Source organism: Anabrus simplex, chromosome 3 (genome assembly GCF_040414725.1).
Source record: "Anabrus simplex isolate iqAnaSimp1 chromosome 3, ASM4041472v1, whole genome shotgun sequence".
NCBI lineage: Eukaryota > Metazoa > Arthropoda > Insecta > Orthoptera > Tettigoniidae > Anabrus > Anabrus simplex.
In genome coordinates, this window is record NC_090267.1 from 114,311,706 (window position 1) to 114,326,679 (window position 14,974).

Genomic DNA, 14,974 nt, shown 5'->3' on the forward strand with positions numbered 1-14,974 from the left:
ATACAATGTTTGAAGAGTGTGGTGCCATTTGCATAAAGGAAAGACTGAGTTCCCAATTATGTTAACAGGGAACACATGTTCACTCATTAATGCCTTCTCTGCAGTATTGTAAAATGGCGACTGGCAATAGAGTGATTTTGTTGATTATGATTTGTTGGAATATTTCATATACCGGTATGAGTTGAATTTTGATATTTTTGTTCCTACTTTGAAAATATATTTTCATATAAAAGTATTTAGAAAAATAAATTTAAAATACTTTGGAGTGATGTACATAAATCTACACCAGTAATAAATTCACAATTTTAATAACATGTGAAGAAAGTTTTAGGTCAAAATAATGGTAATTATAAATTATATTAAATAGGAATTAGCAAAATGCTGTAAACCAGTCTGGCATTCTAGCAATATTCTGAGTATCTTCACCTGTCACTAGGAGGGTTAAAAGCTGCTTAATCATACAGATGACTTTGGAATATAAATTAAACAGGAAGGAAAACATAACAGGATAGCAACTTACCTACACAAGAATATGAAAGAGAAACACACATGGTGTATGAGGAAAGAAAGAAGGCAACGTCTTGCCAAGTAAGAAAATGTTGGATGATAATTACACAAAAACATCAAATTAGTTCAAAATATTCTATACATCATTTATGTGTGTGGAAGCAAAAGAAGACAGGTTACCCAGCGAGGGGAACAGAGGAAGGAAAAAGGATGCAGTAACTGAATATTATGGTTGGGTAAGCTATACAGCAGGTTATAAAAATGTGTCAAATTTTCAACATTTACCGTAATTTTTATGAATGGAATAAATCAATTAAATCAAACACGCTGTTAAGGAAATTTAACACTGAAAGTTTGGCATGCTTTAATAACCTGAAAGCCTGGTCAAGAGATTAATTAGCTGGCTGTGAAAGCCAATATCTGTACATGAAGATCAGCTACTTCCTTACATCCTGAACATCAAATGATATGCAATCTGGGAAAGAGGTTGGAGTAAAAAGTCTTTTAAAGGTTTTGGTGAATCCTTCTGTGCAAAGGCACTACAAGATCAGCCTTATGAAAACTGCAGGTAGATCACAGTTACAATGGAGTAAATGTAGAAGGCTGAAAAGTCTACACTGTAATTGTCAGATGATGCTAACGTGGTATGGCGTAGACCTTACCGATCTTACGAATCCTTGTTTTTCTTAAATTTCCAAAGCCACTCTTGATGATAATCTTAACATCTATACCAGTACAGACAGAAAATGGAAAGCAACAAAAGTAGAACCTTACCCAGTGAATTTACGAATTCCTTGTGATTCTGGTAGAAATGAAGGTAACTGGGCAACTTCTCTGACACAAATATCGAGAGCAGGTCGTGGATAAGCTGACCCTCTAAAAAACGTACAGGTTTCAGAGCCAACAGAGGGTCAAGAAGAAAAGTGTTAGGGTCAGCAAGAGCAGCCAGGATACAACGCTGGGCATCTTCACGGGCATGTGAGGCATTTTCGGCAGTATATGTCCCCAAGAGTTCCACCATCACTTTTGCTGCCGGTTCACTGAAATAGAGAGAGGAATAATTATTGTGTGAATTTCAGAAAAATCCATTGTTATTGGAAGGGAAAATTCAAAATAAGCTATTTTATTTTGATGCTACGCAATATGAGATATTTAATTAAAATAAACAAAGTTTCCATTTTTTTTATCAACAATGATTCACCACTAATATCACTGTGCAGAGTAAGTTCGGCGAAGATCAAAGATGTTACCGTAATGTTGTGGATGGGCATGGTCAGTAGAAAATGAATACAAAATGACTTCCTGTAATATGAAAATCTTTCTTTTTAATTCTGTCTTATGTTCACAAAGGCCCAAGAAAGGAGAAAATAACAAAATATAAAAATTAAGCCTACCTTTTTGTTATTGGAATCAACTGGTGTAAAACCTGCTCATATGGTCCTTAAAAGGGTTGTTTATGGAGACTTTTTTTTTTTTTTCCAATTTGCTTTACATCGCATCGACACAGATAAGTCTTATGGCGATAATGGGAAAGGAAAGGCCTAAGAACAGGAAGGAAGCTGCCGTGGTGTGAAAATGGGAAATCATTGAAAACCATCTTCAGGGCTGTCGAAAGTGGGGTTCAAACCCACTATTTCCCGGATACAAGCTCACAGCTGTGCATCCCTGACCGCACGGCCAACTTGCCTGGTGTTTATGAAGATATCTAATGGTTGCAAAACTGATAAAAGTCCTCCTGGGATAATCAATGGATGGGTTTTAGTTATGCCATTTGTTATTTTTACCCAATCAACTACGTGGCCCCAAAAGCTGCCCACTACAGGCATCAATTTTTTATTAAGTAGGGCTCCTGAACGTGATTCCCATATAGCTCTCAGCCAGTATTTCACAAGATCCACCTCTATCCACCATTCCTTTCAGAAAATCTCATTTAGGCAGAGTTTTTCATTTGAAAATACAGTATGGAGGAAGTTTCTTGCCATTTGCAGGCACAGCTAAGGTAACTGTACTTTGTAGCTTCTCAGCTCCCAAGTCTTTCACGAAAACACTCAATGCACCTGCTGTGTTTCTTGTTATTCTTGCTGGTATATCGAATAAAACTGATGTCTGATCAGCATTATCAATTTGCAATAGAAGAAATTTATGTCTTTCTACGAGTCTTATCACAAAACAATGAAATTCTATCATTTTATCTGTGTAGTCAGTTGGAAACCGTTGACATAGTACAGTTCTCTTTCTTAAACTTGAATTGTTTTGATGCATAAATCATACTGCCCAGCCTTAGCTCGCCTTAAATTCTAAAGCTGAGATTTGCTGTGTTTTTACTATCTTACATGCTCTGAATTATAGCATTTCATGTGTCACAACATGACCACTGTTTCTTGTTTCAACAACCTATTCTAACACTTTTTCATCAACTTCTTTTCTACTTTCGTTCCTGTGTTCCATGAAAATATTTACAGCCCTTCTTGGAACTTTTGTTGGTCCTTCTTATAATGCTAATACCGAATCATTTGAGGCTGTACGTCGAATTCACAAGATGTCACTTTTATGCCATTTTTAAATGCAAACTCAACAGTATTTAATTTAAAAGAGGTTGTAAAACTCATTCTGCAATTACTGGTACTCATCCTGCAAGTTTTCACAGTATATATCTAAGGTAAAAACTGCACACAAGAAGGAAGGTATGGTGCAAGCCAAGCAGCCAAACAAGTGGGCGGCTGTGGGAGAAGGGGATGTGAAGCAAGCTTAGAGTCAGGAAGTGCTGGGTTTTACCATTATAACTGCAACCTGAGCTTCTAGGCAGATAAAGCTGCTGGATTAGCATTATGGTAGTGAGGAATTCATCAGTTCCCAAGATTTTTGTATTCTGAGTCTCAAAAATTAAGAGGGATACTATAGATGATGGGTCCTATAGCATAGTATTGGATCGATGCTTAAGTTCGTGCAGTTCTTATATTTTATTTTACTGTCACTGTCACGCACTGTAACTTATAATCACAATCACAATCACTCAGTGATGTATTCACCTCCACTCTCTATGACCTCCTGCCAACGTTCAGGTAGCAGTTGAATACCTCACCTGTAGAAATGTTTTGGTTTTGACCAGAAGAAATCTGTTGACCATTGGTCAAGAGAAGCTCCGTCAGGAAACACTTGCCCCTGAATGTGGTTAGAAAGAGCGTGGAAAAGATGGAAATTCCAGCCAAGTTCAGCAACCACACCTTTGTTCAATTGCGCTGTATGCGGACGAGCGTTATCACAGAGCAATAAAACTAGTTGTTGTCTTTGTCTTTTGCTGTCAATAGCAACGGCAAGCCATCTTAGCTGGCCACTATTGCACCCGTCCACCTCCCGAGTCCCAGACTAGCATTTATCTCAGGGGTGTCGGTTCATTATTTAAGTCATCAAATATATAAATATAGAGGCATCAGTGAACACGGGAATGAACGGGGCAACTAAAAATAACAATGGGGAAAGCTCAATTGTAAACATGAATTTAAGGACTCCATGATAGGACTAGGAAGTGACATTTAACTTTAAAAAGGGCATAACATCTAACTACAATAAAAAGATTATGAGAATGGTTTCCTTTGAAATAATTGCCAGAAGGAGCAGTTTACTGCGCCATCCGGTGCACTGAGTTTTGGTACACTTGAGAACAACCATTAAATTTTACAACACGTTACATCAAACAAATCACTTGCTTCACCGCAAGTGGTGACAATATTCTGATGATGTCCATCCTGGAAAAGAATTACATTTGTGGGGTATAATACACTGATCGATCGCATTAGGATCGAACCTATGTCCATAGGACTCGAGAGCCCGAGGATAAACCATGTTTATTGTCGGCTTCTCGATTGAAATTAGATGATGTACTTCCGACTATCTACATTCCCTGAGGTCGGCACTCAGGATGGGAAATGTCATATGATCTCAGGAAATGTAATCACGAACGGGTTCTATTTTATATCCAGCTGATGCCATGCCACTGGAACTAACATCTACAAATTATTTACACACGATCTGAATACTGCCCAACTCGGCCACATGGTCTCAGTAGGTTAGTGTCTCGATGAGATAACATGAGGAGCAGTGGGAATTACCGGCCGGTGACCTCCACTCACTCTGCAGGCGAAAAATAAACAAACCAAGCATTACGGTAACATGACTCACGCGAAAGCCAGCTAGTTACGAGAAAGCGCGTGATTATTACTCCAATGAAATCGCAAGCTGAATGATGTCGTCGTCAATACTTTAATTCATTATTATTACAATATTAACATTATTATTATTAAGAAATTATTATATTAATAAAAACCACCTTTCCAATACTCAATGTCCTTTATATTTAGGATAAAACCATTTAATATAAACAACATTGAGTATTGGAAAGGTGGTTTTTATTAATATAATAATTTCTTATTCTGAAATCTAATACGGCTGTAAAATGAGATTTATAACTTGTATTATTATTATTATTATTATTTGGCGTAGGGATGTGGCGACCCCATCGCCCAGTGGGAAACCACTGCAATCAGCTACCCGAGTATTGGCGGGAAAACCATAACGTTCGCAGGGTATGGAGGAAATGCCTACTCCCAGTCCTTAACAACTAGGATGAAATAAGGCAAAAAGCCTTCTTCACAATTCATCTTTCATCACCCATCATTCACCATTCATCATCTTGCCAGATCACATCTGGCATTGTAAGCCCTGACTTCGGTCAGAAATGTATTGATCATTGATCAGACAATCAGCCTATTATGATTAGTCTTCTAATGAAATATCCACCGGTTTGGATACACACGATCATCAGATCCAAACAAAGACACCATTCGGATACGGTGGGGTGTCACATGGAAGACCAAGGCGAGTCGGAGCGCCTGCAACCTATTAAACAACATGCAGACCTATCCGATCAAGAGGAAACTTAAATTTAATAAATCAGGACAGTTCTCATATTTCGCTACAGTGAACATAAATTCATTAATGAAAGTGGGCAAATTAAAACATCTCACAGACGTCTTAGATCAACATAAGATACTGATAACTGCTCTTCAAGAATTGCGTAATACGGATCAAGACCCCCTTGAGTCAGGGGGATATCGCCTATACAAGGGTCCCCCAGGTGAAAGAGTACTAAAGAGTGTTCCTCAGTTTGGAGTCGGCTTTTTGGTTCATACTAGTATCTTAGATTCAATTGAAGATTTTTCTTCCACCTCCCCCCCCCCACCCCCCCCGAACGGCATTGATGACAATCAAAGTAGAGAATAAAACGTACACATTGATAAACGTCCATGCTCCAACGAATGAAAAAAAACAGGACCAACAGGGAAGACACAGACAAATTTTGGGAAGAACTAGACCAACTATTATCATCCATTTCCGATAACCATATTAAAATCATGCTTGGCGATTTCAATGCTAAAATAGGCCGTGAGAAAAAGTTTCGTAATGTTGTAGGTAAGTGGCCAGCTCATCATCTAACTAACAGGAATGGTCAGAGATTGATCGATCTTTGTATTGATCATGGGCTACTTTTGGAAACCACACAATTCAAACGACGACCACATAAACTGATGACTTGGAAGTGCCCTAATGTTAAATTAGGGGAGTTCCAAATTGATCATGTAGCTATGGATAAGAACTATCATAAGGAAATTTACAATGTGAGGGTCCTCCGTGGAGTGGACATAGATTCAGATCATTATTTGTCCAAAATAAAAATAAAATTAACTCCAAAAAAGAAACGCATTCTCTCCAAATGTAATAGGAAGAAAACATATGACCAGGGGTCGAAAAATACCGGACGCCCAGTCGCCATGGCGCCTGAAAATTTTTACCTGGCGCCTGAATTTTCAAATTCGGTTTGGAAAATTTATTTTTTGAAATCCGGATTTCCCTTACATGTACTTTCCCATTACTTTACAAAGTAACAAGTCGTGTGGTGTTTCACGGTTTTTTCTGCAGCTCATATATTGTAATATGTGCAAAAAACATTTTCTGTGCTTTTGGCAGAGTCTTGAATTCTGTAATTGCTCTTCGTACTTTGGAACTGGACGTTTCAGTTCTGCATGGTCTAACCTAGCGGTCATGGAAGATATCGTTGTAACCCGTCAAACAAGTATCCTTTCATGTGAACATAACGTAACACATAGAGTTCTATTACAGATGATCAGCTATCAGTAGCCGAGTACAAAGATCAGACCAAAGTTGTGGAGAAATGCAGAGACCTACTACGTTAAATAATTCCACAAACACTACATTACCGCCATCCTTCCCGTGACTAGCCGTTCCTCAACTATTGCCGCCAAAGCAGTGCTGATACTGTAAATTCCCGTGGAATTCATTCTTTGCATTTAGAACATACGGAATGACATGTTTATCAATTCTTGTATTTTCACCGAACAATATTTATTCTTTTAATTTAATTACAGCATTTTGGTATTGAACAGTTTGCACTTTATAAATACGATTGTTTTTATTCCTGTGCGTGTATGGAAAATTGGCAACGTAGCATCAGACATCGAAGCCCGCGAACTCTGAAGCCATTTAACGCTGGTGTATTTCTCGTTTCTGTGCTATACTGGAGAAAATTGGCAAACTGAAACGAACAAAACCGCACAAATTGACGGATGCGAGTAACAAACAGTGTACTCTTTCAGATTTCTTCGTAAGCAGGGCCCCTAAACGTAACACAAAGTGATACAGAAGGGAGTGAATGTGAGAAAACACTTAATGGAAGTGCCAACTGTAGATTTCAGGACGACAATGACCAGCGTGAAATTTATGGTGTTCAAGACAATGATAGGTCAAACATCAAAAATACGCCGAAATTTCAATTTTCAGGCAAACGGAAATTTCAGCACTTTCAGCGAAGTGAGTAAAGAAAATGAATGCTAATATGTCACAGCATATGAATGCATTGTTCATGGCATCTTATCATATTGCAAAAAATAACAGACCCTACACTGATTTTGAAGGTTTGGTTACATTGTTAAGCAAGCTGAATGTTACCGTTCAGAGAAGTATGAGAATGATACACAATGCAGAGAATCGTAGCTTGAATGACTACCGTGGCTGTGCTATGAAGAAGGAATTGCGAAGTGTAAATTATGCAGTAACTTTCGTAGTATTGCCGACAAACATTCTAAAGGTGTATCCGGATTTTCAGGACCATTTAAACTGGAAATGTTTAAAACATACTATCCTATAAAATCCTATCCTCACTCGAAGTGTCAGGAGGCTGAAAAAATGGCGTAACAGTCCCAAAGGGCCTTGGCCTACCAAGCGACCGCTGCTCAGCCCGGAGGCCTGCAGATTATGAGGTGTCGTGCGGTCAGCACGACGAATCCTCTCGGCCGTTATCCTTGGCTTTCTTGACCGGGGCCGCCATCTCACCGTCAGATAGCTCCTCAATTGTAATCATGTAGAGAGAGTGGACCTTGAACCAGCCTTCAGATCCAGGTCAAAATCCGTAACCTGGCCGGGAATCGAACCCGGGACCTCCGAGTAAGAGGCAGGCACGCTACCACTACACCGCGGGGCCGGCAGGAGGCTGAAAGTTTCATGAAGAATCCCGAATGTGCACTTTTAGTGAGGTGCGTCAAGGAAATGAATGCTAATATGTTACAGCATATGAATGCATCGTTCATGGCATCTTATCATAGGCCTACTGCAAAAAAAAAAAAAAAACAAACAAACAGACCCTACACTGATTTTGAAGGTTGGTTTGCATTGTTAAGCAAGTTGCATGTTACTGATGGGAAATCAAACAGGCACATGTAGTGTAATTTTAAAAGACGCTGACCTTGAAGGTGACTGGTGATTATTTGGGTTAGTATCTCTTTAAAATATAAATTTCCATTCTTATATGAACTGAGACTATACGACTTAAGGCCACATTTCAAAAATAATACGTAGCTTGGTCCTAGTCTAACCTGTGGTGTTCATAATGCATATTTGCAAAAAAATGTGCTGGCTCCTGATAAAAAGGGGCTGGCTACTGAATTATTTCTATTTTCTTCTACCCCTGCATATGACCCTAACTATCTCATTAATAATAAATTATATTATGAACAATCTAAAACCTATCTAAGTGATGATTTGGGAACGGTAATTAACAAGATAAAAGCCATTGCTGAGGAAAACGCTCCCGTTAAAAAGAGGAAAAAACATGCTTGGTGGAATGAGGAGTGCGATGCAGCGATTCAACACCGACACAAGGCATGGTTGATTGATCAACAACGGAAAACAGAAGTCACGCGAAGAACTTGTTACTGCTAGACGACATACGGCTAAAATCATCCGAAGGGTTAAGAGAAATTATCACACGTAGATGTTACACTCTATTGACGAAGCATTTACTCAACATAAGACAAGAGATTACTATAAAACATTTCGGCAATACCAAACAAATTATACTCCCCCAACACTCCTAATGATAGATACTAATGGAAAACAGGCACATACTAATCAAGATAATGCAGAAATTTTAGCTAGATACTTTGAGAACTTACTTACAGTGAGGAACCTTCAGAATATCTGCAATATGATACACATCCAAAAATTGGATACCTTTAGAAAAGGTTACACCGCCCATTTATAATGAAGTACGAGCAGCAATTGATTCCCTTAAAAATTATAAAGCACCGGGAGAGAACCAAATCGTCGCAGAGGTATGGAAGAATGCTAATGACCAAACCGTTCATAATCTACATAAACATCTTATAGATATTTAGAATACTACAATGCCTGAAGAGTGGAATATGGCAATAATTCAACCATTGCATAAAAAGGGCGATAGATCTGATCCAAATAATTATCGGGGAGTATCATTATTGGATATTACATATAAGATTTTATCTAAGATTATCTATAACAGAATACAGGGACATCTTGACTGTGAACTAGGGGAATATCAAGGTGGATTTCGTCCAGGAAGAAGCTGCCCTGACCAAATCATCAGTTTAAAATGGATTATGAAACATCATAGATCTTAAACAAAAATTTAGTTATTACGTTTGTTGATTTTCAAAAGGCGTATGATAGTATACATCGTGAATCACTGTTGAATGTCCTTCAGGAATTTGGTCTACATTCCAAACTTATTAGCCTGATTGGTATGACTCTTAAGAATGCTCAATCTACAGTTAGATTCAGAAATGAGTTATCTAAATCATTTGCAATTACAACAGGCCTCCGCCAGGGAGATGGACTTTCGCCATTATTGTTCAATTGTGTATCGGAAAAGGTCATGCGAGAGTGGACTAAGGTATGTCCTCCAAAAGTCAAAATTGGAAAAAATATCAAACTAAATTGCTTGGCATTCGCGGATGATCTTGCAATACTGGCAAATGGTTTCGAAGAGGCAAATTGCAAATGTAGTGAAAAAAGTTGGATTGCAAATTTCGTATGATAAAACAAAAATAATGCCTACTTTCAGAACTCTAAATTCAGAGCTATTATTAAATAATAATAAACAAATTGAAATTGTAAGTACATTTAAATACTTGGGTGAAAATCTCACTTGGAATTGCAATGAAAAACCATCAATAGAGAGCAGAATATATAAACTGAAGCAGGCACAACGGATAACTTGGCCTACATACAAAAAGAAATGTCTTTCGATTAATGCTAAATTTAGGCATTATAACTCTGTTATTAAACCAGAAGCAACTTATGCTTGTGAAACATTATTTTAACTCAATACTAGATCAACAACAGAACACTTACGAGTTGATCGAAGGATACTCAGGACGATCATAAACAAGAAACATCAGGTGGATGGACAGTGGAGATTGTTGCCGAATGAGGTTATCTATCGGGAAAGTGAGTCCATCACAGAAACGATGAGAAAAAGAAGAATTGCCTTTTTTTGTCATATATTTCGACTAAGTGATAACAGAGTTTTAAAACAATTATTTAATTACTTTTGGAATAGTAAATCAAAAAACAATTGGTTTAAAGAAGTTCAAAGTGATTTGGAGGAGTTGAATATTACCATGCAAACCATAGAAAACAGAGGCGAGAAAAGTATTTTGAAGAATAAATGCATCAGGCTTCCTCTGACCACTGTACAGAGGAAACAATATGTTATAACAGATGCGGAGAGGGCAGCCAGGTCAACCAGACTCAAGACTTTTTGGGAGAAGAAAAGGAAGACAAATTTGTTGTAGTCTGATTTAATAATAATAAAATAAATGATTATTATTATTATTATGGGTTATGAGTTGGTCACGTCTGCAAACATTTCAATATACCGGGTGCATTTACGAATTTACAATGATCACCAACCCAAAATGTGATTATTATTATTCTGATAATTATTGTTATACTGATCACTACGATTTATCACCGTTCTAACATTATTATTATTATTATTATTATTATTATTATTATTATTATTATTATTATTATTATTATTATTATTATTATCGGTCTCTCACCATCAGTTATATTCCTCTTTAACATATTTATCCTCATTTATTTATTTAACACGGTCCAACATCTTGATTTGAAATATCTATTATTATTATTATTATTATTATTATTATTATTACTACCGTATCATGATTATCCTCACTTGTCATTTTTAACTATTACAACATACGATCATTTATGTGGAACCTGAACCTCTCATTATCTTTAGGTCCGTAGTATTTCAACGAATAGCGGCGCAGTCTATTTACTTCATACATGATGTCACGGGTTTGAATCCTGCCCGCTACGTAATTCAGTATTACTCTGTTACACTGCCCGTACTTTTACACTAATTTCTCTGTGTTTATCATTAATTTCATACATTTCCTCATATCATATTATTACAACACAGCTTCATCATATGCTAAGTGTTTCCCATACGGAATTTATATCTCTTTCTATCTCAATATCAATCAATCAATCAACACTGATCTGCATTTAGGGCAGTCGTCCAGGTGGCAGATTTCCTATCTGTTGCTTTCCTAGCCTTTTCCTAAATGATTTCAAAGAAATTGGAAATTTATTGAACGTCTCCCTTGGTCATATTTTATTCATTTATTTATCACAGAGTTTTCAACTGACTTATATTTCTCATCTATGACATCGTACGACATTTTTATATCCGGACTGCATGATCTTTATAATATCTCTCTTCCCATCTGATTTATTTCTGAGGTCATTCTCCACAAATCATTGCAACAACCTGGAATTATATTGCCAACATCTGACAATCATTATCACGTAATTCATCATTTTACGTGTTCCGGTTAGCACTTGCAAATGAAATATCTGACATTTATTTATAAAATATTGGACCGTAATTTAAACAATACGTCTGTCAACATACAAGGATCATTAGCACCGATATCATTACTCTTAATTATTAATTCACAAATTTAGATTATCACTCATATTAAGTCCGAATTAGGAAAACATACCGGTTACATTTACGATTCCCGATAATTTCAACATATCATCACACAAAATTTACTATTACTCGCTGTTCACATCGAAAGACGATATCTCAAGAATTATTATTATTATTTTTTTTTAATTCGTTAGGGCCATCTATGGACCACGGTGCTTGTGTTTTAGCTGTTTCTTGAAGTCATCGTCGTTGTTTGCCACAATTGGTGTTCTTAGCGGCTGGTTTGGCAGCTGTTTTCTTGTTGGTACCTCGAGCTTTCCTGATGGCCCAGTAGTCCTTCATTTTCCGGCTAAATTCAATCTTACGTTCCTCAGACCATTTCCTGGTCTCGTCTTTTGGTCTGTGGGTAACTTCTGTGAGGGATGTTACAAAGGATTTAGTTTTAAGAGTTGTATGATAGTTACTCCGATCAGCTATGTCGTTTTGATTTATGTGGAGTTCCGAAAGGTCCTTCTCCACTTGCTTCATCCACACGAACCCAGTAGCTTTGCCCTTGTTAGCAGATTATTATTATTATTATTATTATTATTATTATTATTATTATTATTATTATTAGTGGCATTCCCTCCAACTTTTGACAACGTCAAACGGAGACTATTAACATAGCAACACAAACACAGCTGGCCTGACACATAGCTGGATTTTCCCTAAATATTATTATACTACTTGTCGTCAAATGAACAACATAAAAGCAAACTCCAGGTCGAATTGAACACTACACAAAATCAAAACTTGTCGAAAAATCTTGACTATAAAATACTGTAATACATGCATTACTTATCCTATACCTACAGAATCATATGTACAACAATATGAATACATAATTCGACCCGACATTTACGTAAGAATTATTTAATCCCGTTCATTATACAAATTTAGAATGGCATCGATAAGCGACCCATTTCGTTACGTGAAGTAACCAAGTCAAAATCAAACTACTACCCTTCCCCGGGTCATAATGACATCCCCAAATATTATTTACACATTGGTACTCATCTGGTAGTTGTAATCCATAGCGGCATAGCAGAAGAGAAACCCTCTCTGCTGTTTACCCTTCCATAATGGCTGGTTGCATGTCACATAACTTCCTGGCATTCCACCATACTGATTAAATTATCACACATTTATTACTTCAAATATTAACACTGTTGGTATTCACTGAAGTACTATCACAACACTTAATCATCCTAGACCCAAATTAATTTAAATACACTGTTATCTCTTTGTCCCCCTTTCGCACAAAGGACTTAACACATCGGCAGAGTGTTAATATACACGCCCGATGCTTTTCGTGTTGTCCGGCCCGTCCGAATCACGTCGCACTCTTGAAGAGTTTATCATGATGACGGTTTGATATCTACCATACAGGCTCCCTTAATTTATTGTTATTTCCTTGTACTGCTCGTCACACAGTAGCGTAACCCTGCATTCACTGTTTTAGGACAAGAAAGTATTTTCTCTCCTTGGAAATACTATATACTATTTAGACTTCACAAATTATAGCTCACAAAGTCTCAAATCGTAACATGATTTGGAATGTTTAACTTTACTCTACTGACTGGAACAAGACGTAAATACTGCAAGTCACTTCGCCCACACACGAGCACATCATGTAAGTACACGGGGTTGTTCGTACTAAATGCAAGTTAATTCAGTGTCAAAGTAAAATTTCAGAGTACCGAGCTCGATAGCTACAGTCGCTTAAGTGCGGCCAGTATTCGGGAGATAGTAGGTTCGAACCCCACTGTCGGCAGCCCTGAAAATGGTTTTCCGTGGTTTCCCATTTTCACACCAGGCAAATGCTGGGGCTGTACCTTAATTGGCCACGGCCGCTTCCTTCCCACTCCTAGCCCTTTCCTGTCCCATCGTCGCCGTAAGACCTATCTGTGTAGGTGCGACGGAAAAAAAAAAAAAAAAAACCAGAGTAAGCTCCACGACGAGTTAGTGTCAACCTGAATTCAAAAATTAACTAAGTACGGAGTGTTCATTGCGCTCATATTTATAGGTAAATGTCTTCCTCGTGGCTCCGCTGACGTCATGTCTCAGAGAGAGGGGGGTGGATTTCTCAAATCGGCACTTGCACTCCGAACTGGAAATCATAATTTATATCAAATTAATCCCCGCATTTGAAACATACGATGGATCGTATATGATCTCCTAACGATCATAGATTTCAGAGATATGGACGGATTTCGCTCCGGACTTTTCGCGGGTTTGAAAGCGTCTTCCAATGTGGTTACCTTCCAGCCAATGACAATCGAGGAGCCCAATTTCCAAGAAAGTCCGTCTTCAATTAATTTAATTTGCAATTTATTATTGATTATTCTTCCATGCATGACATCTAAAAAGTTCCTTAAGTTGATCCATATAACTGCAATAATTTATTGATGATTACATTCGAAGCTGACTATATTATTTCACCCAGATCTTTCAAGGTGGTATTCCTGAGTCGCCAACCAAATTTCGTGATTGGTCTACCAGCAAGCGATCAGTTTGAATTTTCACCTGCAACAACTTAGCCAACGATTGCCGTAGAAACACTGTAATTTTCCATTCTCTGATTCTGAGAATCTGTGATGTAGCGGAAAGCTTGTGCTTGCCCAAAATATACCAGCGCAGTGCTAATGTTGCAACATTCTATTGTCTCTGGCTCCCCTTTCTCTTCTTGTACGAAACATATTTGTGGACATACGTATCTTCTGGTCGCTAAATTAATGGGCCCCTGCCGTGAGGCAGCTCTCTACTGTTGTGATAAGCTAATCCCCCAGGCTCCAGTCTGTCGTGTACTTAGCTCGTATTTCAACACTACACAGATGAAATATTGTCTACTACATTCTGCACTTCAATAATGTACCCTATATTCCTTCATATAACAAATCATGATTAAATTATGACCCCGATCATGGGGGTTCACTATACACTTCAGAAGAAGTTCATGGTGAAGAACACCATCTTTCTTCCACCAAACACACAACATGATTTTCTGTGGATGGGCACTATCCTTGGCATGGGGAGATGCTTTTTTTTTGGTAGGCTGAGCCACTCTTTCCT

At 37.7% G+C, this 14,974-nt stretch overlaps 1 protein-coding gene across 1 annotated transcript in view; it reads right to left on the reverse strand.

Annotated features, from left to right (window-relative positions):
• The window catches only part of eIF3m (eukaryotic translation initiation factor 3 subunit m), a 57,270-nt gene that overhangs the window by 17,318 nt on the left and 24,978 nt on the right, over positions 1–14,974 (reverse strand). Inside the window, exon 5 of the mRNA XM_067142684.2 lies at positions 1,282–1,547. Within this exon, the coding sequence (XP_066998785.1) occupies positions 1,282–1,547 (266 nt within the window). The remainder of the gene's footprint in view (positions 1–1,281; positions 1,548–14,974) is intronic.